General features: G+C 35.5%; 1 protein-coding gene across 6 annotated transcripts in view; it reads left to right on the top strand.

Moving 5' to 3' along the window:
- The window catches only part of Qki (QKI, KH domain containing RNA binding), a 133,597-nt gene that overhangs the window by 81,842 nt on the left and 23,934 nt on the right, over nt 1-27,821 (top strand). For all 6 annotated transcript variants that reach the window (XR_011369455.1, XM_070010998.1, XM_070010999.1 and 3 more), the window contains exon 4: nt 10,004-10,147. Coding sequence is in view for 5 of the 6 variants with exons in the window: in XM_070010998.1 (XP_069867099.1) it covers nt 10,004-10,147 (144 nt within the window). In the remaining variant the exon portion in view is untranslated. The remainder of the gene's footprint in view (nt 1-10,003; nt 10,148-27,821) is intronic.

Below are 27,821 nucleotides of genomic sequence, written 5' to 3'. Positions count from 1 at the left end.
AAAATACTAGGAAAGACCTCTTGAAGAAAAAAGGTAAATGCTAATAGCTTAGGGAAATATAGAAGTCATAGTGTTTTCAGTTTTTACTAATTTTTTGAAATAAATTCTTCAGTTTCACTATTCTAAATAATTTTTTTATTCCTCTTTTATCCATTTTGTGTAGTACAGCCTGTGAAATAATAATATCATGGTTTATTCCTTTCCACAAAACTAATCATCTTGTACTTGTCATGTGGGATTTTCTATGCTACAGAGGGCAGTTAAGTATTTTGACCAACCGAGCTTCCTTCTAGTCTAAAACCATGAAGATTACAGGTATATCTTTATTTTCTTTTTCCTAAATGTCCTATTTAAAGATAATTTCATGTTTTTATGTGATATTTTAATATATTTAACTGGCTTAGTTAAAATACACTGTGGCAAGCCAGTTCTCTTTAACCCCAAAATGTACATTTCTGGTTCTGTTTTTTTCCTTAGGTTATTGCAGCATATCCAATCCAAACTTTGGTACTTTGTGGAAACATGAATTCCATAGCTTTAAAGATACACTAGGTACATTGCTCCATATGCTGTGTGGACATTTCCACATTTAAAACTCACCATAGGTTTATGATGTAAGTAATTTTTACAGTGCCGCTGCAGTGTCAGAAGACCCCTAGAGTGCCAGCAAATGATTCCTCAACCATTGTGCGTGAAATCAAAAATACTTGAGAGGTAGAAGGAAAGGAGTTTACAGTTTTGGGCCAATCCAAAGACAAGCTTGAGATTATTTAGGGGAAAAAAGAACTGTGGGATATGGCTCAAGTGATGATGGCTTCAAATTTAATCCACAGTACTGCCAGAAATTAAAAAAAAAAAAAAAAGACTTTGTATCTTCTCAGTTTCTGAGGAAGTTCTGTCTAAATAGAATTTCCTCAGGAAAAAGTAGCTTTTGTACAGTGAGTGATATGTTGTAGCTCTCATTCCGCTCTCATTCTCATCTTAATACTGTTATATTACAGAACTCTCTTAATGACCTTAATTTGAGATGGAGTATATAACCTATTTTTAGCGGAACTAATTGATTCATTTTTTTCTTTTAATTATTGTATGCTTTATTGTTCTTGTTGACTTAGTTGTAAGGTTTTCAAAGACAGAAGCATTTTTGTTAAAAAGGAGTGAATAATATTACAGAGTGCTGAGTATAAAGCTCTGTGTGCTGTTTTTGTTGATTTTGTTAACAATATTAGCAGCTCTTGTGTCTGAATTTATGCTGTTCTAGTAATTGTTGAATAGCACAATGGTAAGGTCAGTGCTAAAGGGTAAGAAGCTAAGCCTGGCTCCATACTTCCTGGAGCTTTTCAGCTCCAAGCAGTAATGGACACCAGACTATGTAAAAATAAACACAGAATAAGATGAATGCAACATCCTATCTGGGAGGACCTGACAATAGATCTTGGTAAACAGTGACTTGAAATTGCTACTTTGATGATTTGGGAAGGAAAATGGGTATACATGTAGGTACATAGTTACTCTTATTTTTTAAGGTTATCTTCTTGATATCCTGCCTGAAAATAATATTTTAAAACAAGTTGTCACTTCAATCTTCCATACCTTCAACAATTTTTTTTTTAGATCTGGTAAATGATGGCAAGACTAAGTCCCAGAATACAGATCTTACACATAAATTGGTGAAAAGCTCCTATGATTTTGTGAGTTCTTCTACTGCCATGCACAGTGACTACTTTCACCTTGTCCTTAGCAACAGAAACTCGGTTCAGTGTTTCCAATGAGTTTTCATGGTAGTCTGTTACTTAGATCCTTCATGTTGTTTAACATTAGCCAATATAAACTTGGTAAAAATAAAATTAACAAGCCCTTTGTCATTTTTCACTTTTTATGGACTATGTACATTTTTGTACAGCCTTCATAACTATAACTGTGTTGTTAATCAATAATATTTTACTTCCAAAGAATCTTAATCAAAATTGTTTCTACATATAAGTTCTTTTGATCTCATTTTATCAAGGGGTTAGGCCGGTATTATTTGGCTCAGATGAGTTGTTTTAAGTGGCCAAACAATAATTGATTGATAAAAGTTCCAACGAGAGAATGTCTGACATCTTCATATTGAGTTTGTAGGAGATGGTAATTCTTCTGAAGAAAAGCATTGGAATTTGTGAAACCTGTTAGCATAAAACAAAAAGTTCCTTAAATTAGCAAATTGTTTTCATTATGCTTTAGCATTTGTGGAGTGCCTGTTACTCTTAAGACCTTTCTTAGATAACTGTATCTGTAAACTAAATATATATATTATTGAAGTTCATAGGTTATTAAAAATAATTCACTTCAAAAATATGATTAGTTGATTTAAGTTTAAGAAAAGTTCTTCTAGGTCATTTTTATGGGCTGTAGTCAATGAAGAGTTAAAGTACATAAAGTCTCCTTTGTAGACAGTTTCTCAACAAACATTTATTAATTTAAGATTATAAATATTAACCCAAGATGTCTCAGCTTTGCAAGTTGGCTTAACATGCATACATTCATAATAAAAGTTATTGATGCTATAGTTCACTTCAGTATCTAATAGATAACGGGTTCGTTTCCAAGATGTTTTGGCCTGTGAACTTTCACATTCATAGCACAGTAGGAATGAAAGTCTTGAGCTCATTTCTCTGACTACAAATGCAGAATTAAGATAGTGTGTCAGCAGGGATTGGGACAATCAGTGTGTTCTGATGCTTCATGTTAGATGATTACTTTGTTGTTCAAACAGATACTGTAATTAGAGCATAATTTTAAACTTCAGAGGGGCAGTGACTCATCAAGTTTTTTAAAAATCAAAAACAAGTAGTATCTCAAAGGTTGAGAATGTTTTTATCTCTTTTTAGACACTACATACAACAGCTTCAAAAATGAAGTGGATTTATTAAAAAATAATGGTTAGTATTTACAGGTAAAAGTGTTCATTAACCCCGACTTAGTAGAAAGCCACATATTAATTTTTATAATGTCACCTATTGGAAACTAAAGTATCAAGGAATTCTATAAGTGAATAAAAGTTTTATCCTTTTGCTATTACTAGAATTTGATAGATGAGCCACCATTTAGGGGAACAAAATTTATATACGTGTAAGAGATCCGTTTAACTGGATGCTTTTCTCTGAGTTCATTCTTCATGTAACTTATTCAGGAAGGGGTTGGCTTGGAACTTGGAGATAGGACACATTTGCTAAATAACTCTCATTAGTCTGTTTCTTCATCTGTATTCATATTTCTTATATTTGACTGAAAGTTTCTGTCAGGACAAGAGAATATATTTAGAATATAAAAATAAGCAGTAAATTAGAATTCTAAAGATTCGAAAATGCTGTTGTTTTGGGGTTTTTATTCATGATGTTACCTTGGGGACATTTTGTTCTTTTTACGGGGGGGGGGGGATGGTGTGTGTGTGTGTGTGTGTGTGTGTGTGTGTGTGTGTGTGTGTGTGTGTGTGTGTGTGTGTGTGGACATTTTGCTCTTTTTACGGTGTGTGTGTGTGTGTGTGTGTGTGTGATGTGTTTTAGTTAAAAATTAGTTGTTAATACTGAAGGCCCTGAGGTTGTTCTGCCTGGTTACATACAAACTTGTTGGCGTGGCGTGATTAAGCCATTTCTGCCTTGATCTCCTAGTTAGCACAATGCTATAGTTTAGTTTGGAGAATTAAATGAGATGATGTATTTATATATTTATGTTGCTTAGTGCCATTCTTCACGTGCAGTACGAGTGTAGTAGAACCTCCCATAATTATCATCATCAACTTCAATTTTAAGTTTTTCACCTGAAAGGCTGTTATTTGATACTTCATTCTATATGCTATGCCCATTATTATCATTATCATTATTAGTTGTCTGTATATATCTTTAATTAACTAAGAATAGTATAAAATGTTAAAACATCTAAATTTTAGTTTACTGTATACGGTTAATTTCGTCGCCTTAAATCCTGTCATTTCTTTTTATCCTCAGTCAAAGCTTTGATTTTATGTTTATACATTTTTTAAGTTGTAGCAAAGATTTTTTTTTTTTTTTTTTGTCGATCATGGGCCTTGAATTCTGGGCTTGGGTGCTGCCCCTCGGCTCTTCAGCTCAAGGTGAGCACTCTACCACTTGAGCCACAGCGCCACTTCTGGTTTTCTAGTCGTTTATTGGAGATAAGAGTCTCATGGACTTTCCTGCCAGGGCTGGTTTTGAACTGTGATCCTCAGATCTCAGCCTCCTGAGTAGCTAGGATTACAGGCATGAGCCTCTGGCACCTGGCACAAAAAAAATTTTTTTTTATTGTGAAAATACTGAACAGAGGGGTTACAATTACATGGGCAAGATAATGAGTACATTTCTTATCAAGCATTGTAGCCTTCTTTGTTTCCCCTTCCCATCCCTTCCCATCCTCCCCCTCTCCCTCCCCTCTGCCCCCCCACAAAAATTTTTTAATATATCAGAATAAAGGAAGGAGAAACATTTCCTGTTCTTCCTGTGGGAGTAAGCTCATATTTACATATTTTCTATTTCTATTGTTTTATCTTTGTATTTGTTTTTGCTGTAACTTTGTTCTGTTATATTGAAGGTAACCTTAGGTGTTACACTTTGGGGAGGATTTTATTTTCCCATTTTTTTCATGGGAAATCTTTCTTCCACTGAGCCTTTTGACACTAGAAAGGGCCCAAATAGCTTTGTCTGATTTTGGGGGGACCTTCCTGGCCTCCCCTAGTTTTACTGGTATCTTTCTCACTGCTGCGCTTAGAGGCCTTTTTCCTGGCTACCCCTGGTCTGGAACACAATTTTGTTCTGTGATTCTGTCATGTAAATGTCTCCATTTTAAGTTCTTTGTCTTTTCCATGTATGAAGATTTCTGTGTCAAGTCATAAGTTTAGTCTTTATTCTGAGGTATTTTGGAAATATTTTTAATTATAAATGTTCCTCAGTTTTCTGTATGCATTAATTATCTCATACACAATTGCTTTTAAGGCCTTTGCCTATTGATTATAATATCAGTCATAGGTTAGTATTAGTATTTTTTAACCTCATAGGTGTTGTATTTGTCTACTTTTTGAATGACTTAATTTCTGATTAGATAAAACTAGTGTACATTTTATTTTGTTGGATGGATTCTTTTTGTTAATAGTTGTACAGAGGGGTTGCCATTTAACAGTAGTTTATGAATGCAGTGTATATTGGTCAATGTCACCCTTTTCAACATTCTGCCTACCCTTCCCTTTTAACATTGTGCAGTCTACACTCTGAATTCCTGACTAACATTCTTCACCTCTTCATTTGTCCACCTATCCTTCCTTGGCCCCACCTGCCCTCTTGCAATTACCCCTTTCCTGGTATTTATTTTGTTGGGCTTTGCCTTTGCTTTTCTAAGGACTTCCACGATTTGAGTTCTCACTTGAATCTACCATATTTCCAGTAATAAATTTCTGACTAATTAGGCCTCACACTGTTTTTACTCACAGGGTTAATAGACTAATTCTAGCTACCATATAAAAGGGAAACCATGCAATCTTTGTCTCTCTGACCCTGATTTAGTTCACTTAATGGAATTTTTCCAAGCATCATTCTTGCTAATGTATGAGTAAAATTCCACATTTTCTTGACGTATTTGTTCATTGAGGAGCATCTGGGTTGATTCCATACCTTGGCTATGGTGTGAATACTGTTGCAGTGACATGGTTACTGGTGGCATTACTGTAACCTGGTTGTGATCTTTAGGATAAATGGCCAGCGGTAGAATTGCTGGATCATAGGGTAGTTCTGTGTGTTTTTCTTGTTGTTGTTCTGTTTTGTTTTGGCCCTGGGTGTTGTCCCTGAATCTTTATGTGTGTTCAAGCCTAGCACTCTACCACTTGAGTCACAGAGCCACTTCTGTAATTTTCTAAGTAGTTTATTGGAGATAAAAGTCTGGTGGACTTTTCTGCCTATGCTGGATTCGAACTATGCTAGTATTACAGGCATGAGCCACCAGTGTGCAGTTTTTTAAGGAAACTCCATACTGCTTTTCAGAGTGGTTGAACAAGCTTACATTCCTACCAACAGTGTGTTAAGAGTTTCTTCTTGGCAGCATCCCTGCCAACATCTGTTATTGTTTGGTTTCTTGATACTGGCCTTTATAACTGGCGTGAAGTGGAATCTCAGTGTTGTTTTTATATACATTTCCTTTATGTCCAGAGATACCGAGGGTCTTTTCATGTGTCTATTGCCCTTTTTTTACGTCTTCTTCTGAGAAGTCTCTTTAAGTCATTAGCTAGTTTGTCAATGGTTAATTTTTTTAGTTCTATATATATTCTGGGTATTAGGCCACTTTAAGTTTGATGCAGTCTCATTTATCAAATCTATCTTTGATATACTGTACTTCTGGATCTTAGTTCTTTCCTGTGCCAAGGAGTCCTAATGTTTCTCCCACTCTTCCATGGTTTCAGGTCTTACATTCAGGTTTTTAATCCATTCTGAACTGATTCTGGTACAAGGTGACGTATAAGGGTCTAGTTTTAGGTTTCTGTATGTGGAAACCCAGTTTTCCTAGCACCATTTCTTGAAGGAGGCTGTCTTCTTCCAGCCTGTTCTTTGACACCCTTAACAAAAGATGGCTGTAGGTCTGTGGGTTTATTTCTCAGTCTTCTCTTCTGTACCAGCGGGCCTCAGGCCTGTTTTTGTGCTCATACTAAGTTGTTTTCATTACTATAGCTCTGCACTAGAGTTTACAGTTTGGTGTTGTTTTTCATCCAACACTTATTTTCCTTGCTAAGGATTGCTTTTGCTATTTGGGGCCTTTTGTTCCATATAAATTTTTTGATTGCTGGGGCTCCCTCTCCCTCCCTCCCTCCCTCCCTCCCTCCCTCCCTCCCTCCCTCCCTCTCTTCCCTCTCCCTTCCCCTCTCCCCCCTCCCCCCTCTCCCTCTCCCCCTCCCTCTCCTCCCTTCCCCTCTCCTCCCTCTCCCCCTCCCTCTCCTCCCTCTCCCTCTTCCTCCACCTCTCCCTTTCCCCCTCTCCCCCTCCCCCTTCCTCTTCCCCCTCCTTCTCCCTCCTTCTCCCTCCTCCCTCTCCCTCTCCCTTTCTTTCTTTGTTGTTGGTCATGGGGCTTAAACTCTGGGCCTGGGCACTGTCCCTGAACTCTTCAGCTCAAGGCTAGTGCTCTACCACTTGAGCCACAACTCCACTTGTGGTTTTCTGGTGGTTTATTGTAGAAAAGAGTCTCACGGTCTTTCCTGCCTAGGTTGGCTTTGAACCGTGATGGTCCTTAGTTCTCAGCCTCCTGGTAGCTAGGACTACAGGCATGAGCCACTGGCACCTGGCTTTCTCTATCTTTTGAAAGAAGGATGTGGGATTTTAATGGGTATTGAATTTATAGATTGCTTTGGGCAGTATTGCCAATATCTTTTTATTCTTCAGTTTTATTCTCAATAAATAGTTAATTTAGTTGGGAAGTTTTATTTCTTTAAGTCTTGTTTTTAAAATGTATTTAGGAACAATGGACTGTCCAACCATAGTTGGATTAGGTTTGTTTCCTCTGCTGATGGCAAAACTCTCCCCTGTTAGTGATCATAAAAATGTTTCCAGGCTGGTGTGGACTGTGAGGACCAGGCATTTTAGCATTGACCTTTGGCCCCTGGACTTTCCTAATAGGCATGTAGTCACAGTCATGACTGTTTGTCATGACCAGGCCCTTAGTGGGGTCATTATTCTTGCCTTCGTAAGTCCCTGGATTCTCACTCTGGTCTCCTGGAACTCTGGATAGGATACTCTCAGTCTGTTGAGCAATTATAACGCCATTATCATTGTTCTTTGTGGCCTGATTGCCAGTAGCTTGAAACCATCATCACATACTTTTTGGTTGTTTCAGGTTGATTGAGTCTGGTTCTTGGTATTTACTTTGCTTAGCAAGAAGCACAATATTCTTACATGTATGGCTTAGACAAGAAGGCACATTTTAAGTTCACCAGATAATACGAGTAGCTTTTTTTTTCTTTTACCAAAGCAGAAAAGGTAATCTTAAAATATAACTGGTTGTTCTTCAACAACAACAAAAAAATCTGGATTTAAAATTGTGGTGTTTTTTTTTTTTGCCGCACATGTTGTTTATGCCTATTTTATATTCTTTGCCTTAGCCACTCAGTTTTCCATGGTATTCCCTAGGCAGAAAGAAATAGTCTTGTCTGCTCACCTTTTTCCTCTCCCCTTTCTTCCTTCCCTCCTCACTCCCTCTCTTCCTCTTCTTGTGCGTGTATTGGGGTTGAACTCAGGGCCCATGTGCTGTACCACTTTGAGCCATAGATCTACTTCTTATTTTTTTGTGTGTGCTGGAAAATTGGAAATAAGAATCTTGGGAATTATTCTGCCCAGTCTTATTTTGAATTATGACCCTCAGATCTTAGCCTCCTGAGCAGCTTGGATCACAGGTGTGAGTCACTAGCACCCAGCTCATAGTTTCAGTTATTATTTACCTCCCATGTAGTTTAACTTGTATTTACATCAGTTGTAATTTGATTTTTATTAGAGCAACTGCTAAAAATCTAGCTCTCCTAAGAAGCATTCTTAAGATAGGTGGGAGTATCAAATGTTGAAACAGATATACTTTGAGCTAGTAGTTTATAAGACTCTGATACCTGTTTTTCTTGAAATTTCAACTATCTCTTGGGCCCTGTGATCTCAGAATACTGACTTCAAATTCACTGGTTAGAAATACTGGTAAGTCCTTCAAGAAGTAAATGAATTTTCCTGCTGAAGATACTAACTGAACATAGAGTAGAATCATATATTTGAGTATTAGAACTTATTTCCATTCTCATTGGTTAAGTTCAATCGCCTGCTTTATTTTCCTTAACAGGAAAGCAAAGGTCTGTCAACATGTACTATCTTTGTTTATCTGTGGTACTTTGTTTTGAGCTGTGTACTACTGTTTAACATTTGTATGTTACTTATTTATAAGTTTATACTATTTTAGTTTGTAAATGTATATTGGAATGTATATTTTATACTATGTACTGTCTATAAAATAAATCTATGACATGTATTATATAACTAGTAGCATCTCTGAAGGAGGACTATGGACACATCTCCAAATCGTCCCTGTAGGCTGGCAAAGCTTTTAGTATGGGGTTATCCCTTACTTGGTGATTAGAAGTCATCAAGGAAATAGAACAGGATATTCTGTCTGAAACTAGTATTCATTGAACACCATTTTGTGTGTTTATGGTAGTAGTGGGGTTTGAATACAGGACTTGGAACTTGCATGGCTGATGCTCCCACACTTTTTGCTTTTAAATAGGGTCTTGATTTTTGCCTAAGCAAGGTTGGTTGAATCTGCAATTCTAGTTGTATACTTAAGTAGTTGGGAATGTCAGATGCATAGCATTGTGCCCAGTTTTTTATTTGAGGTAGAGTTTTTGGATCTTTTTTCTGAGGCTGGCCTTAAATCTTGATCCTTCCCCATGTTAGCCTTGAAAGTAGGAGGATTACAGACATGTGAGCCACTGAACCTCATCAAATAACACTTCCTGTATAAAGTCTTTGCAAAATGGTTTTTATAATGTTCAATACAACCAATTATTAAAGTCAATTGTAAGGAAGTGAAAATACTACTAAACTGAAGACTGAAACTGTTTCGCTTCCTCTCTTGAATTGACAAGTATTTACTGTGTGATCCTGATAGATGGCTTCCTTTACCTTGATGACTTTCTGTTCACTATTAAGGAAAATATGGAAACAGTAGGCTTCTTGTGTTTTTCATGATAATTTTATAACAGTGGCATATAGCAGGTACTCTATGAATACCTGCTGAGTTTTTTTCTTGTTTTGCTCTATAGTCTCTCACAATCTTTGTTTACTTTAGGTCAGGAAAATAATTGAAAATTGTTGTAATACTATCATAGTTAAATAGTAGAAGTATGACTTAAGTAACTGACAAATGTTCATTTTATGAAAGTTGTACTGTCTCTTTAAAGAAAGACATTTGTAATAATGTACCTTAACAATTTTTTTTGTAGGAAGAACAAAATAGAGGCAAGCCCAACTGGGAGCATCTAAATGAAGATTTACATGTATTAATCACTGTAGAAGATGCTCAGAACAGAGCAGAAATCAAACTGAAGAGAGCAGTTGAAGAAGTGAAGAAATTACTGGTACCTGCAGTAAGTAATTATTTCCAAATCTCAGATTTGGGTCTCTTTTTCCTGATTGTTTGTTTGTTTAGCACTAGTATCAGGATTTGAACTCAGGACTTGGTTCTTGGCACTTAATTGGCATACTTGCTCAGCTGGTGCTCTACTACTTGAGTCATGCTTCCAGAATAGCTTCTTGCTGGTAATTTTGGAGATAGAAGGAGTTTTCCTGACTTTTCATCCCAAGCTGGCCTTAAACCATGATCCTCCAGATTTCAGCCCTGAGTAGCTAGGATTACAGGTATGAGCCACTGGGGCTCAGCTTTATTTCCTTTTTTCAGGTTAGTCTTAAATTATTGGATTCCCAATCTTAATGAAATATAGGTTACTTGTTAGAGTTTTTTTTTTTTTTTTAAGATTGTAAAAGTAACATGGCTCATTCAATGTAGTGTGAACAACAGACATTGTTCGTATCTTTCACTGGGAGAGTATTTTGGAACGGAAGTGGTGGGGGGGTTCGGTTAGGGGGAGGATAAAAAAAATCAGTTAATCTACTTTTCAAAAGTAGTGGTCAGGGGGCTGGGAAGGTGGCTCAGTGGTAGAGTGCTTGCCTTGTATGCATGAGGCCCTGGGTTTGATTTCTCAGCACCACATAAGCAGAAAAAGCCAGAAGTGGTGCTATGGCTCAAGTGATAGAGCACTAGCCTTGAGCTGAAGATATGAGGGACAGCGCCCAGGCCTAGAGTTCAGGCCCCACAACTGACCAAAAAGAAAAGTAATGGTCAGTTTTTGAATCTTCCTTTCATGATGAAAGTGTAGACAGATGGAAACTTTTGTTTAAGGATTGCTGATGATTGTGTAGAAGAATATACAACTAATGATAACTTGATGAGCTGAATTTGTAGGAGGACCAACTTACTTGAATTGCTAGTGGGTACCTGGTAGTTTTCCTGGCCTGTCATTGGCAAGATTAATGTTCCATAGTGGAACTTCCTCAGAGGACAGCAAAATGTTTTCTAAATAAAAATAGGGGCTGAATTTTACTTGTTTTAGAAGACACTATTTTGAGCACTTTCGTATGTTACTCTTTTAAGATAAGACTTTTATTAGAGTTCATATTTAAGAATCTTTAATACCTTCTGGAGGATAACACATAAGTAATTGTCAGGACATCCCACTGCCTGCCAACTGTTCCCATTCTCTTCCCTCAGCTCCCCTTCCTTGCCTCTGCTCATTATTGCTGGATAATAGTAGAGCATTATCTTTTTTGATGGGAATTGGAAGGTAAATTTCATTTTTTTCCTGCATTACTATTAAAATTTCATGTTAATGAAAATGCTAGGTATCTATCGAGACACCAGCTACACCAGCTGGCTACATTAAAAAACTGGGAATAGCTGGATGCCGGTGACTCATGCCTGTAATCAGTTACTTAGGAGGCTGAGATCTGAGGTTCATGGTTTGAAGCCAGCCCAGGCAGTATGAGACTCTTATCTCCAATAAACTGCCCAGGAAAAGCTGGAAGTGGCACTGTGGCTTAAGTGGTAGGGCCCTAGCTTTCAGCACAAAGGCACTCAGAGACAGCACCCTGGCCCTGTGTTCAATCTCGGGGACTGGCAAAAAAACAAAAACAAAACCAACAAAACAACTGGGAATATTACTAGTATTTATTGTGTCCAAATAAATATGTGTTGGCATTTATATAAATGAGTATCACATCTTCTGTTTTTTCTTTCTCAGAGAGTCTGTTCTTTATTTTGTTGGTAGAAATAAACAAATATCCCAAACATTCTCCATTAATTTGATGAAGTTAATTCCTTGGAAGAAAAAAAAGTTCACGTAAATTCTAGTGGTAGGTCATATTAAAACATAAACAATAGGCGAAATGTATACCAAAGCCCTTATTTGCTAAATCATGTAGGCTTCCTCTTTTTCCTTAATAAATGCTTCTTCTTGAAGAAATATATCAGTAAAGTTGTTTCTTTTTTTGTGAACACAGCTGTTTCATGATCAGAAAACATAATGCTAGCTGTTTGTTACCAAGAGTATAGTTTTGTGTTACACTAAATGAATGAGTTCACCTAACAGACCAAATTGACCAATGTATAATAATTGACCTTGTATGTACCTGTTAGATTATTCTAATTATCCTTTCTACAGATAACTAGTTCTAACTGAGAAAGACTTCTGAATTAGAAGATTATGTTAATAACTAGCTAAGTGTCTTTCAGAAAGTTAGCTCTAACTTCTCTGTATGCTTCTGTATACTTTCTTATGAAATGAGATTGGGGAAAAGATATCTAAGAACTCTTTTTTTAAAAAAATTGTCTTTGAATATGAAAACATGCAGTAGATAAAGGGAAACAGGAAAATTCTTAAAATTTATATCTTAAAGGAAAATAGCACTTTTGATGACTATTCTCTCATAGTACTTTTAAATTGTACTCCTTGAAATTATTTACCCTGAAGCTTTCTTATAATTACAAGTGATAGAATAAAAAAGACATACTTGGAGGTATGGATTCTATATAGTGATTTACAATATTTCTTACAATAATTTCTTATTCCTGTTCATATTATTTACTATTTTGTTATGAGTCTATATTAGATCATTTATTTTAATTAAACTTAATATTTTCATACTTCTGAGATGATACCAAAATAAGCAGAAGCTTAAACAAAACAGGAACTTTACTATATTTAGTATAATAACTTTACTGTATTTACTATAATTAACCAGTACTGCCTCTATGATTCTTACCTCTGTATAAGAGATGTTTGAATTAGACTTTTATACAAAATGATATTTGTACTAACATGATGTTAAGTGTGCTTTTGTGAATATCCTGTGTATTTTGAGTGAATATCCTATGTATTTTGTTGTCAGCTTGATAAAACTGTCCACTTTTGGAGTTCCAGGGACCCTATTTATTGTTCTGGGATGCCTGTTAACCCTGGGCCATCATGGTCCTTGGCATAACCCCCCATTCATCCAGTCACATGTTTTTTGCAATCCATAGTATGGAAGTAAACATTTCATATTCAGGAGAGAGGCTATTGACAGGAAAGGGAAGCCTTATTTTCAGTACCTAACTGGCCATTTTTCTAATTCTGACTGAATTTCAATTAGTACTGTTTCTCACTGCTTGAGAAAAACTGGTCTGTATTTGGTAATGATTTACTGATCCTCGAATTAGTGAAATAGAGAAGTTCCTCACAATAAGAACTTAATTCATTGGTTTTTATCTTTGCATCCATTAATTTAATCACTGTCCAATCCTACTTTGAAAACAAAATTAACGGTTGCAATTGTTTCTTTATTATGGAGACATAGATATACATGTTAATAGGTGTGATACTTGGTATTTGTACATAATATGTGGTGATCAAATCAGATTAACATCTTCCACCTCAAATATTTATCATTTCTTTGTATTGGAACTTTTCCTTCTAGTTCTCTTGAAATAATAAGTTACTGTTAATTATAGTTACCCTTCCGTACCGTAGAACATCAGAACTCTGTGTACCATTAACTCACCCCGATTTCCCTTCTTCCTGCCCTCTCTAGTCTGATATCTTGAGTTGCCATTCCATTGTGTTCCAAACAGGTGTTTTCTAATTTTCTTGACTATTGTATGAAAAATATTTGAAAATTTGCTGTAGATTTCATCTCTCAAAATTTAATTGAGTATAGTGGTGCTTGAAAATTTGTTATTTTCAGTAATAGATATTAACCATGGGGATTGGTAGAAGTTGTAGGCCTTTTGTGTTTGCAGTAATCACTTCTGCCTTTCCCTTCTTAGGCTCTGTTAATACATTTTGTAGTTCATAACCACATATCATGCCAGAAAAAAAACCCAAGTTCAGTTGAGTTACTTTGTATCTCATGTATGTTCATATCTGTCATCCACTTCCTCTACCTTATTCCAGCCAGTTAGTTACCACAGAATCTCACAATTCATACTTTTACTTAGTCTTTAAAACCCTCAAAACCATCTTTACATGTTAGTCTCTGTGATTTTTCCCCTGCTTAAAAACAAGTTAATAAGTATATATCTATCTGTGTGTATGTGTGTGTATATGTATATACACACAAAATGCCTTAGTGGTTCTCTTTTACTCTGAGAAAAGAATGTAAAATACATTAGCATAGCCTACAGGTTCCTTTTTATGATTTGCTATGCTTTTCAGGATTAATTTTTATTCTTATATGTCCCTAAAACGTAAGTTCATATGGTCTCACTGCATATTAGACTAACAAATTGAATCATTTTTAATATTTTGGATCTTCATTCAACAAGTTTACTGCATACTTACTATAGGCTAGACACTCTAGTTTTGTTTTTGTTTTTGTTTTTGGTTGATCATGGGGCTTGAATGCTGGGCCTGGGCACTGCTGTCCTTCAGCTCTTCAGCTCAAGGCTAGCGCTCTACCACTTGAGCCACAGCACCACTTCCTAGACACTCTAGTTTTGAGTGTACTAAATGGTTAGATAAACCTGACCAATATGATACCTGCTATCTTGAAACATACCTTTAGAGTTTGATTATTAATAGTAAGAAAAACAGATAGACTGTATTGATTGTAATAAAATACTGTAAAAAAATAAAAGGGAATGAAGAGATCAAGAACCATGGAATAAGAAAATAATGTTTTATTGGAGGAGGAGGATGACAACATGCTTCTGAGATGGCATCGTTTGAGAAATACCTAAGTGAAATGTGACTTTGTTTGGATTAGCAAGTTCAGTGAGGAAGGTGAAGAAAGGTGAAAGGTCAAGTCTGTGGCAAGAATTAACAATGACAGATTGCAGGATCTGTGATATTTGGCTTTATTCTGGCATGAGAAAAGGTATTGGAAGAATTTGAAAGTATCATGGCAATAAGTAGTAAATAAGCCAATGAGGAAGTTTTTGTAGTTGAATGAGAGATGAAAGTAACTTAAGTTGGAGGAGCTGAGACGCTCTTGCATGACAAGTGTGCTTTGGAGAAGAAATGGACAGGGATTATGATTTTTGTGATAATGATATGTGATGGTGACTTGAACCTTTTTTCTTTTTTTGGGAATGCTATTTTTTGGGCTTGAACTGAGAGCCAGGCAATGTCTTTAACCTTTTTTTTTTTTTTTTCTTTTTCAAGACTAGCACTCTACCACTTGAGCCACAGCTCCACTTCCAGCTTTTTTTTATTTGATGATTAATTTAGTTGGAGCCAACTGTTTGGAAATGTAAAACTTGAAATATCAAATGCTGACATTTCATTATAACAGAGTAATTCAGTGAGGACATGGACCCCCAGGGTATAGGAAGGAAATAAGGAACCATCATACAGAATCTGGAAAATCCTTAGAACTGGGAGATTAGATGTGTAGAAGGAATGTCCAAGGTCTGAACTTGGAGTAGTTCATCAACTGGTGTTCCATGTCAGAAAGAAGAGAGATCAGCAAGGAAGGCCACAAAGGAGGAACCTCTTGGGTAGAGGAAAACCAGGAACCAGTCCTAGGAGTAGAATCCCTTTTTCATACAATTTGTTTAGAATAGAACTGGAATTGGCCTAGCCAAGACTGGTGACCGCGCTAGCTTAGCAGGTAGCTAGCTAGCATACTCTCTTCCTTCCTTCTTTTTCTTTCCTTACTTCATTCCTTTGATCTTCTTTTCTTCTCCATCTCCCCTCCACAGCAGTTTGCAACAGTGAACATTTCCCTTCTTACCAGTGAAGAGATGCTGTATAAATTTGTTCAGCAGTTGATATATTCGTCTATATGTACTTAGGATACATCTCTTGAAGTAGAGTTATAGAATTTCTAAGTCAAAAGCAAATTGATTTTAATTTTTAATACTTATTAAAATTTCTAAGATGGCATTGCGGAAAATTTGTGCTTACACTAATTAGTTTTGCCAGCATTGCATGAAAATCCTAGTTGTCCCACAATGTCAAATCCTGAGTATTATCCTAGGGTGTTAAATCTTTGTTCATGATTTTTAAAACTATTTAATATTAGCCTTTTCTTTCTCCTCCCTCACCCCGTGTGTTGTTTTGTTTCATTTTGTTTTGAAGATAAGGTCTTACCAAATAACCTCTGGACTATTGGTATGAGGCACTATGATCAGGTTATCTTGTATAGGAAGAACTTGTGTGTTATAGATATTTTCATTATATAAAAATTTTGACTTTTCAACTTATACACAGCATATAATTTCATATCATTTTTATGTGCAGTATTTTCTTTCTTATGTTACCATTTAATGTTAAATTTACAGCTGAATCCTAGATATGCCCTAAATTTCTTACCATGCCATAGGGATAATTCTTTTCTGGAAAGATGTTGGACAGCATTGTACCCATTTTGTTTAGAGATCTAAATCCAAGAGTGTGAGAATATTTGCTGACTTTTAAGTTTCATAAATCTGATAAGTTGTGTCTCTACTCCTTAACGATGTAGTTCTGATTTTTTTCTCATAATTTTGAAGATTTGAATATAATTTGTATTTTACATGTAACTGTTTAGTAAATAAATTGATTGTTTTAATTTAAATTTGGATATTTAGGGGTTAGAGGTATTGTTTGGTTTGCAGAGTCCTTGCCAGTGAGCAAAAGTGATAGGTTACTGAGTTTTAGTCCCAGTCTCACCACCACTCCCCTCCCCGCCCCCCCAAAAAAAGTACAGCCTTCCCTTTTTAAACAGCAGCATACAATCAACTCTCAACATTATTAGAAATACTGGTATTTTTCCATAAAATAGTCTACTATCCTAATTCAACTAATATTAATAAAGGTTTTTAGAAATCAAATAATACTTATAACTTATCATGGAAATAACATTTTTATTTTAGGTAGAATCTATTTAGACAGTGATATTAGGTTTTACTTTAATCCTTTTGTTTCCTAAATCACAAATTGTGTAATAATTATACTCAGTAGTAGTATTATTTTTATCTTACAATTCTGTATCTGTTCAAATGCTCACAAAAATGTTCTTCATCATAAGAACAATTAGTCTAGTTATTTTAATCTCCGTTTCATTAGAAAAACTGTATCTCCTCTAGGTCCACTATATTATTAATTACATTGCAGCATTTTGTGAAAGCTTTAAGTTTTACTGACTGATAAAGACAGTGTCCTGATTGTGCTAATCTGCAGTAAAGGTCATCTTTGGTTGAAGTTTACCTCCACATATTTCCTGCATACGTTCTCCTTGGTTGAAGCAGTCTCCTGTTTTCCATCATTCCTTTCAAGCCATTCTCCCATTAGTTAGCAAGTGTCATAGTTTTAAAAAAAATTTTAATATATATGTTCATTGTAGAAATACTGAACAGAGGGGTTACAGTTACACGAGTAAGGTGATAACTACATTTCCTATCGAGCATTGTGACTTCCTCCTTTCTTTTCCCCCTACTATCACTTCCCTCCCCAGTAATACAGTTTTAAAATGTAAAATTACTAGTTGTTGATTTTTTAAACTCAACAGCAACAGGGGCTGGGAAGGTGGCTCAGTGGTAGAGCGCTTGCCTTGCATGCATGAGGCCCTGGGTTCGATTCCTCAGCACCACATAAGCAAAAAGAAAAAAGCCGGAAGTGGCGCTGTGGCTCAAGTGGTAGAGCGCTAGCCTTGAGCTGAAGAGCTGAGGGACAGTGCCCAGGCCCAGAGTTCAGGCCCCACGACTGGAACCAAAAATAAAATAAAATGAAGTTAAGTATTTTTAATGTGGTTATTTAATAAATATTGAAAGGATATTTTCATTATGTCCGGGGTAGACACTGATACAAAGAAGTGCTTTAAGTATTTTTAATTTTGCTTTTTTACAAGTTTCTTTACAGTTCTGTTATGTAGTTGCTAATTTAATATAGCCCTTATAATTTTCAGTAGACAAATGACATTTTAAGCCTAACAGATTAATAATCATATATACACTTTGAACAGAAGGCTATGCACTTGGAACAGAAAGGCTTTTAAACACATTCAGCTGATTTAGTTCAGCTAGAAACCTTGTGAACCCTCACAGTATCTATGTTGACCTGTTTAGCTAAAAGTTCATCTTGACATTTCCCTTCTGTGTTCACAAATATAACTACAAAGTTCTGTGAGTTATATAAGAATATTACCTTTATGTAGTAGTTATCATATACTTTATTCAAATACTTTATGGTTAGTCCTCATAGGATAATATAATAACTATGTTGTATATTAATCTATATTAATCTGATTCTATCTCCTAATTTACTATTCTCACAAATTCACAAATCTAGGTTTTTTAAAATTTTTGTTGCATTAGTTTGTTAATTTGTTAAAAACTCCCAGTTTGATGTTTGTAACAACAATATGTATATAGTCTATTTAAATCCTTCCATCCTTTCTGAATTCTTGAGTATATTTCAGTTTATATATATTTTAGATTTAAGTCATTTGTCAGACAAAACCTTTTTTCTGTCTTCCTACCTTCTGTTGTATTTGTGTTTTTGTGGAAAGGCTTTTACATTCGAATACAGTCACCTGAATAATTATAGAGCTATTTGGATTTTCTCTGTATTGTCATCTTGCTTGTCAAATAAGGGCTGTAGGATCTGTAGTCGTGCATTTTTTTTTGGGGGGGGGGGTCCGGTCCTGGGCGCTGTCCCTCAGCTCTTCAGCTCAAGGCTAGCGCTCTACCACTTGAGCCACAGCGCCACTTCTGGCTTTTTTCTTTTTGCTTATGTGGTGCTGGGAATCGAACCCAGGGCCTCAGGCATGCAAGGCAAGCGCTCTACCACTGAGCCACCTTCCCAGCCCCTAGTTGTGCATTTTTATTAAATATTTATGACTTGATTTTTCTTGATCAGCTTAGCTCAAGAATACTATTAATGCTTAGAAGGCTTTTCTGTTTTGTTTTGCTGATTTTTCAGGTTTTGTTGTTGTTGTTGTTGTTGTTGTCATTTTTGTCAGTTATGGGCCTGAACTCTGGGCCTGGGCACTGTCCCTCAGATTTTCAACTCAAGGCTAGTGCTCTACCACTTGAACCACAGCGCCACTTCGGCTTGTTTCTGCTTATGTGGTGCTGACGAATCGAACCCAGGGCCTCATACAAACAAGGCAAGCACTCTACCACTGAACCACCTTCGCAGCTCCAGATTTTTCAGTTTTTGTGTGATAGATTCTACTTTTCTTCTACTTGATTTGAATATAGTTTTATTTGGGGATTTCAAAAATAGAAGATTGATGATTTAGACCTTTTGTAAAATTGTAGCTGTGTCCCATAAATGTTTATATTTATTTACATCATTCATAATGTTTTTGAGTTTCTTTCTAGATTTTTTAATTTCATCTATGTTTATTCCAAGTGTTTGAAAATCTTTTATTTTAGCAGCAGAATGTATTGTATTTTATGTGCTTTTTAGCCTTTTTGAATCTAATTATAAGGAGCTTCCCCCTTTTTTTTTATTGAGGAGGAGCAGTTCTAGAGATTAAACCCAGACTTCATACATCCTAAGTAGACATTCTATGACTGAGCTAAATCGTACCTAGATTATGACTTTTTAAATAGACTAGCATCCATTCATTTGTCATTACTCACACTAGTTTTTCTCCTTGATAGCATTAAAAGAGCCATAAACGTGTTTACACATACGTGTGTGTGTGTGTGTGTGTGTGTGTGTGTGTGTGTTCATGTGTGGTCACACATATATTCATGTATCTATAACTCAGTCTATAGGAACAGGTTTTGGAATTAAACAGATTTCATTATGCTTCATTTTATTTTTGTGGGGCTTGGGGCTTGAACTCTGGGCCTGAGTGCTGTCTTTGAGCTTTTCATCTCAATGCTAGCGCTCTACCACTTGAGCTACATACAGCGCCACTTCTGGTTTTCTGATGATTTATTGGAGATAAGAGCCTCACAAACTTTTTGCCCTGGGTGGCTTTGAACCATGATCCTCAGATCTCAGCCTCCTGAGTAGCTAGGATTACAGGCGTGAGTCACCAGCACCTGGCTGGTTTATTTTTTGACTTAAGAGCAAGTTTCCTCCTGTTGTAAGTTTGAAGTTATTTTTTTCCCTCTGAAATACCATTGTTTCATGCAGCCCATTTTCAACAGAGACAGTACCAAGTAAGGTTTAGTTGCCCTAGATGGACATGTAACAGCAGCAGTTACTCAGTTACTCTTTTAGCCTTTGGAAGTGCACTTTTCATGTCCTCCTTTCCTCCCTATGTTTTTATATGCTGTGTTGGATCCATCATCTCTGCAGCTGTTATCCGATCATTATAATTGCACAGAAGCACTAAGTAAAATCAAAACAACTCTTTTTTTGGCCCACAAAATGTGCTTGCTTTGCTAGTCCATCAGTATACACTGTTATTAACAGTAAGATAGTAGCCCTTCCCCCTCCCCCCCACCAAAAAATATCCCTTAGCATTACTTAAAATTTTCAGTGTGTGTCAAAGTATGTCTCACACAGGCACATAACTTCTGTGAGTATGCCTCAGGTGTCAGATATCTTTGGCTTTTTAAATTGATTCCCACTTCATTTTGTTGAAAAATATTAAAATAATTATAATTATTAGATAAGAGTTTATGTTGATACATATCCTTTGACTTTTTCTCTTCTGGACCTTCTAGAAAAGAAGAATACAAGAATAGTGAAATACAAAATACAAGAATAGTGAAATTAGAAAATTGCTGCTGGTGTGAAGACTAAGAAAGTAGAGATGAGGGGTATATACTTAATTTTGCATGTTCTCAGTATAATATTTTTCCTCCTTTGTATAAGAATATAGGCAAAAGGTTTCTGCTGGAGAATTAAAGTAGTGCTAATCTTTATTAGGTAACTTGATCATTTCAGGCAGTACAAGTTTGCATTGTCTTAGACAGACTTCAACAAGCGAGATGTTACCAACATTAGACAATTCATAAATTATTTTTGGGCTGTATAACTAGTCTACCTGTATAACTTTGTGGTAGCTAGAGTCCCTCTCTGCTACTTTCTCTTGATGTTTACTTACAGGTATTCAAGAACTTGAAAGCAAATCATTTTTAATATATACTTGATCATGTATATGGGGTACTCACAAAGTTTTTTCATTCATGGTTGCTGCTCTACCACTGTGTTACTTCCACTCTTATTTTTTTGCAGGTTAACTAGAGATAACAAGTTTCACAGACTTTTTTACCTAGGCTGGTTTAGTGCCATTATCCTCAAATCTTAGCTTCCTTCATAGCTAGGGCATGAACCACAAGCACCTAGTTACAGAGAATCTTTTCAATAAAAGCATTTACATACATAAGAAATAACTATTTAAAATTAAATAATTGATCTTAAAAAGTAAACTTCCATCTAAGAATATTGAAATGTAAGTTGTTAATTCAGGGAATATTATAAAATTTGAAAGTATTTATCAGAGCAAATCATTCTTTTACATTTTAGAAATACTATTGATGTCACTTTCATTGAAATTTAGGAAGATATTACAGAGAGAGAAATAAGATGTTTCACAAAAACATGCTTAACAGTTCCCTTTTTGCTAGATACTAGTGGCTCACACTAGCAGTCTGGCTACTTAAGGAGACTTACATTAGAGAATTGCAGTTCAAAGCCAGGCTGGGGCAGAAAAGTCTACAAGAGTCCGTCTTCAATTAACCAGCAAGAAAGCCTATCTAGAGCATGAAGTCCTGAGTTTTAAGCCATAGTTCAAATTCTAGCACATAGATCATACACGCATACATACAGAACCAACCTAAAAATAAGTCATGTCCACTTGTCATGTCTTCCATAGGTTCTCTTTTTGTCTAATGGCCTATGCACATTTCTCATAAATGTGTTAATTATAAACTTTTAACTTTGTTGACTTCACAAATGAGACAACTTGACTACATGATAATTTTAAGAAAAAAATTTTAAATATAAGTTAATGAACTGATGGTGTCACATTTACTCTTGGCGAACTATTTGTAATCTATGTTATTGTTGGCCTCTTTTGATTTTCTTGGGAGAGAAGAAGGCAAGGTATTAAAATACATGTGTAGCTGGTGATGTGCCTGGTAGAACTTCAGCATGAGCGCTTATGAAGGAGGTGTTACTGTTCCTTGTGCCATACACAGCCATTTTAATCTGAATGGAAAATCTGTCGAGGGACCTGAGTACAGTAATTAGCAGTCTCTTCAGAATGTCAGAGCAGAATTACCATTGTAATGGTTTTAGCTGCAGGATAAAAGGATTGAATTTGGGTTTGCCTGTCTGCCAAACTAAATGAGTTGCCATGGGAATTTTCAAATGTGAGAGGCGTTTACTTAAAGCAATTTGGCGGGTCTGCATAAACTCATAAATTGTGTGTTTGAAAGAAGCCAGTCCTTTCTTAGGTCCTATAGGGAAAGCTAGATAGGAGGAGGATAGCCTCTTAAATTCTTAATAAATCAGTCCCAGCTTCTCTGCAGGCCACCAGCTTATTAAAGTTGCTTGTTCACTAAATGTAATACAGAAGTATACAAAAAAAAACACTTTTTCCCAAATCTGTGGAGAAACAGGTGACAGTTATAGACATACATGTCCTTCCTACATTAAGCATATGTATAATTAAAGATATTGAAATCATTTGTTTGCTTTTACTCACCTTAAACTGACACTAATTTGAGTCTTATTCAGTATTGATAGTAAATATATTTTTAAAATTATCTCACAAAGCATTTTTTGCTTGGAAAACAAGTATGTTATTCAGGCTGACAATGTATTATTGAGGCTGCATGTAAATATCTTTAGGAGTTTCACTTGCCCCTTTTTCTCAATAGAATTGGATTTTAGTATATGACTGAAAAATGCTCCCCTAAATGCCTTTGGTGGGGGGGGGGAATCATAACTTTAGCCTGTGTTACGATACTTGCCCTTGAGATATTTAGTAAACCTGAAGTATTTAAATTCTGAGATTGTACAGTTACCTTGCAAAATAATTCATATTGGGAGAGCCTACTAGGTTACAGTTTTTTAATATAGTAATTTGGTTATTGCTAAATCTGGTGGCCTAAAAATGTAGATACATCTTTCAAAGGTGATTTACAAGCCGGGCGCTGGTGGTGGCTCACTAGCTATTCAGGAGGCTGAGATCTGGGGATTGCAGTTTAAAGCCAGCTCTGGCAGAAAAATCTATGAGAGACTTATCTCCAGTAAACTACTCAGAAAAAGGTGGAAGTGGTGCTGTGGTTCAAGTGGTAGAGTGCTAGCCTTCAGCACAAAGAGCCTCAGGGACATTTCCCAGACTGAGTTCAAGCCCCAAGACCAGTGGGGGGGAAAAAAAGTGTTTTACAAAAGAGATTCAGATATATTAGGATAAAATGGTTGTTTAATTTACTGGAGCAGTGATAAACATTTTTATAAGTTCAGTAACCACTTTTTCCTGTATACATTGATCTTTACTACTTACTATGTAATTACCCATCCGTTTTATCTGATTAAAAATCTTGCACTCCTAAGATTTGTTAATCTATTTGATAAACTTAATGACCCATAAGTTTAAAACACACACAAAAATGTTACTTAAGTGTAGGTAGAACAGAGGCCATTATGCAAGTCCTTACCAAAGATCTCTTGAGTGTCTGTTGAACTCCTTCGAATCAAGTTCTGTAAGACTGCTGAGCTAGCTTCCTGTAGGATCTCTGTGATAGCTTAGGAAACAAGAGAGGGAAAAGCACTTGCAGAAATTAAAAAGTTCTTTTTTTTTAATCATTCAAAGTCTAACTAAAATTCAGTGCAGTTTTTTTTTTTATCAGTTTGTTTTTCCCCCCTTTGGTGTTTATGTATGTTAATGATATTAGGGTTTGAACTCAGGACCTTTCACTTACGAGGCACCTTACCACTTGAGCCATCTCCTTGCCCTGTATCTTTATGTTTTATAGTCGTGTTCTACATATTAGAACAGCATTTGTTTTAACTAAAATTTTGGTAATTAATTAAAAGTACTATTTCTTTGGATAGCAGTTCAGATAGCCACAGTTAAGAAATGCAACACAGTTTATGTTTTAAGACTTAAGTCAGCATCAGCATCATACATAATTAGGTAAGATACTCAGCAGCTATATGAGCTGTTTATTGTCTGTCCTTAAAACTACAATGGAGTTTTAGTTGATGAAACTACTTATTAATAATATGTCATGACTTTGGTAATGAAACAGCTTTTACAAAGAGACTCTGCAAGAATAACACCCTCTTTCAGTCTTATAAGAATTCATTGTAGCACAATTCCTTGAAGTAAGGATCTATTCAGTCTTACAAATAGTTCATTTAGCTTATAACACTAGATTTGAGGTGTTGCAAGTATAAAATAAGATATTCTGATCATAGAAAAAAAAATGTGTTCCTTAAAGTCTCATACATTTATATGGGACTGAGGGTACAGCTCATGTACTAGAGCATTTGCCTAGCATAGAAGAGGCCCTGGGTTCAATTCTCAGTACCACAATGGAAAAAAAAAAAAAAGAAGAGAAAAACAAAAAACCTTTATTGTTTACATTATGTAGAAAGTCCTGTTTTCAACCTTACATTCCATGAATCTCTCAGAATTTTCCTGTTGAATTTATTGTAGAGCACTTTATATGTGCTTTAAACTATTAATTCTTTTAAATATTAGTATTTATATATCATAATTGAATAAGCTCCACAGTGGCAGGATAATGCATTTTAGATGTTTTACATTTCCCTGCTAAATGTACATTGTTTTGTTCCATGTAGCTACTGTAAAGTTAATATAAAATATATGTTGATAATTTAATTCTCTAGGTAATTAAAGTGTATTTAATAGAAAAATGAGTAAAATATCTCTTTCTTCAGTTCAATTATTTTCATACCTCCCTTTAATTTGTTTGCATGCCCTTCTGATGGTTGGTAAGTAGCATCATGTTCCTTATATATAGGCAAAACCTTTATAATCCATCTACTTTGTACTAGTCTAACTTACTGGATTGGCAAAAGCTAAGAAAACCAAATGTCCCTTATTTAATTTGTTTGCAGTTTTAACTCAATTTTTTGACATTTCAAATGTCCTATATTGTTTTTATTAACATGCTAAAAATGTACTTCAATGGTATATTAATGATTCACATAAGTATTTCAATACAAAAGATTATTTCATAAAACTTACTGGGTAGCTTATATTATTCCTTGATTTTCTTCTGACAATTTTATAATGGAATCTTTAAAATTTTCAAAATTAATTTAAATTATCTCATTTATTAGTAAACAAGATTCCTTTATGGAAATTGCCTTTAAAACTATGTTGACAAATATAGATAGATATTTTTTGATTTCTTAATATTTTATGTCTGTAGAAAAACAATTTTTAATATAAAATACAAAAATACCTATTGATTTTAGTTATGCCTTTAAACTGGCATAGCATTAGCTTAGTTTTGAGTAACCCTTTATAGTATATAATACCTTATCTGGGCAATTTGGAAAATTTGAAAATTAGTTTACTTTGTGATATTAATATTTTATAAATTTTCCTATTAAGGATGATAATATGCTTGGTTTAAATAACTTTGAAAACTGAGTTTATCATTTGTAGAATTTCAGCATATCTGTGGAGATTGAAAGAGGCCAAAACAATTCACTTCTATTGAGAAACTGTTCACCAGGTTAGAAACCAAGACTTACTTTTGGTAATATAAATAAGAATGCAGTTAGCTGAGTTACCTAATTTCTCATTTGATCACTTGATGTTTGCTCTTCAGCAATGTCATGTTCTGAACTTAGATACTTTTCAGAGTGACCCTTCACTTCCAAGTTCTTGTTCCTGGACCTTCAGTTACCATTTCTTCTAGTCTAGAACTCCAGATAAGATGCATATTCAGTTCATTGTCTGTATGCAGTTAAGGCATGTCAAAAACCACATCACATGTTTTTCTGCCTCTTTTGTGATTCCTCCCTAAAAAAAAAAGTCCAGGCATTGCCTAGGAATCATCTACTTTCATTCCACCTCTATTATGGATAATCTGTCCCTGCTTCTTTTCCATTACTTTATCACCCAGTTCAGATTCTTCTCGCATTTACACATATCTATATCTTTCCTGTTTTTACAGTTGTACTGAGTCTGTTCCTGTGGTAGTGATAAAATTATGTAACATTAATAGCTCATGTTCATCTTATGTGTGTTGTATTGCCATCTTGTTTCATACAATTTCTTCCTTATTTAAACCCACACATATTAAAATAACATGCAGTTCCTAAAGCAGTCTGTGTTTACTTAGTGTACAATAGTTTACTTACGTTTTTAGGAAATGAGAATTGGAGATGCTAATACAGTATCCAAATGGATGATGTGTCCAGTAAACAAATCTTTCTAACAACTCCTAGGATATAAGCACTTCTCTCAGATCCTAGTATTAGACACCCTATGCCAATAATATAATACTTATATATTTTTATTGCAATTGAGTTTTTATTTATCCCACTACCTGGGAGCATTTGAGTGGTACAGTACACACGGAACCCATTTCAGCGTAGTATCTCGTTCCAACTGGCTGTTCCTATATATAACTCTCTTGAGTTCTAACATAACTAAATATATAGTGCTACTATTATTAAGACAGAACCTGGTTAGTGCCTAGATTTTCACAACAAAACAGGAATTCACACTTGAACATATCAGGTAAAAGATACATTCATCTACCTAGGTCTTCTTATGGAAGAAGTTTAAGCTGCAAATGTTAGTTTGAGTTGATCTTAACTAAAAGCTGAAGATGCTAAGGAAAGAGAAAAACCTTAGGACTGACTTAAAGCATTTCAACATAGCAATTCCCAGGATGTGGAGGCATGAAGCACAAAGGAGAAAAACCAGGAGAATAAGATGGAGCAACAATTGGCAGGAGTCAACTTTAGATAGGAGTCAGTCTACAGAGGCAAGAATAATAAGACTGACCAAAGCTGCCAGTTTGATGTAATGTTTGTAAAGTTTGTGTTAATAATCATGGTGAGAAATGATGAGAAAGATGAGACTGAAACCTCTTTGGAAGTAAAAGGAAGAATGGATTGTGTAGAGAACAGTGCAGTTACAGAGATAAGGAGAAAGATAAGCAGTGACTTGTAGAGACATATTATCTGGAGCTTTTTGTTTTTAAGGATGAGAGATTTGTTTCAATTTGGAAGATACACAGTAGAGGGAGAGAGAGGTTGAGAGACATTGTAATTGCTCATGAAAACTTTTTTTTTTTTTTGGTCCGTTGTGGGACTTGAAGTAAAAGGAAGAATGGATTGTGTAGAGAACAGTGCAGTTACAGAGATAAGGAGAAAGATAAGCAGTGACTTGTAGAGACATATTATCTGGAGCTTTTTTTTTTTTTTAAGGATGAGAGATTTGTTTCAATTTGGAAGATACACAGTAGAAGGAGAGAGAGGTTGAGAGACATTGTAATTGCTCATGAAAACTTTTTTTTTTTGGTCCGTTGTGGGACTTGAACTCGGGCCTGGTCACTTTTCCTCAGCTCTTCAGCTCAAGGCGCTCTACCACTTGAGCCACAGCACCACTTCTGGTTTTCTGGTGGTTTATTAGAGACGAGTCTCATGGACTTTCCTTCCCAGGCTGGCTTTGAACTTTGATCCTCAAATTTCAGCCTCATGAGTAGGATTACAGGCGTGAGCCACCAGCACTCAGCATATGAAAACTTCTTGAGAAAGTAACCACACATAGAAAGACACCTCCCCCCCCCACCCCCCCCTTCTACCCATAAGAAGACAAAAGGGTCAAGGAAGA

Source organism: Dipodomys merriami, unplaced genomic scaffold (assembly GCF_024711535.1).
Source record: "Dipodomys merriami isolate MVZ:Mamm:240054 unplaced genomic scaffold, mDipMer1.0.p SCAF_8, whole genome shotgun sequence".
NCBI classification, from domain to species: Eukaryota; Metazoa; Chordata; class Mammalia; order Rodentia; family Heteromyidae; genus Dipodomys; species Dipodomys merriami.
Note: the sequence above shows the minus strand (reverse complement) of the source record. Positions and strands in the feature narration are given on the sequence as shown.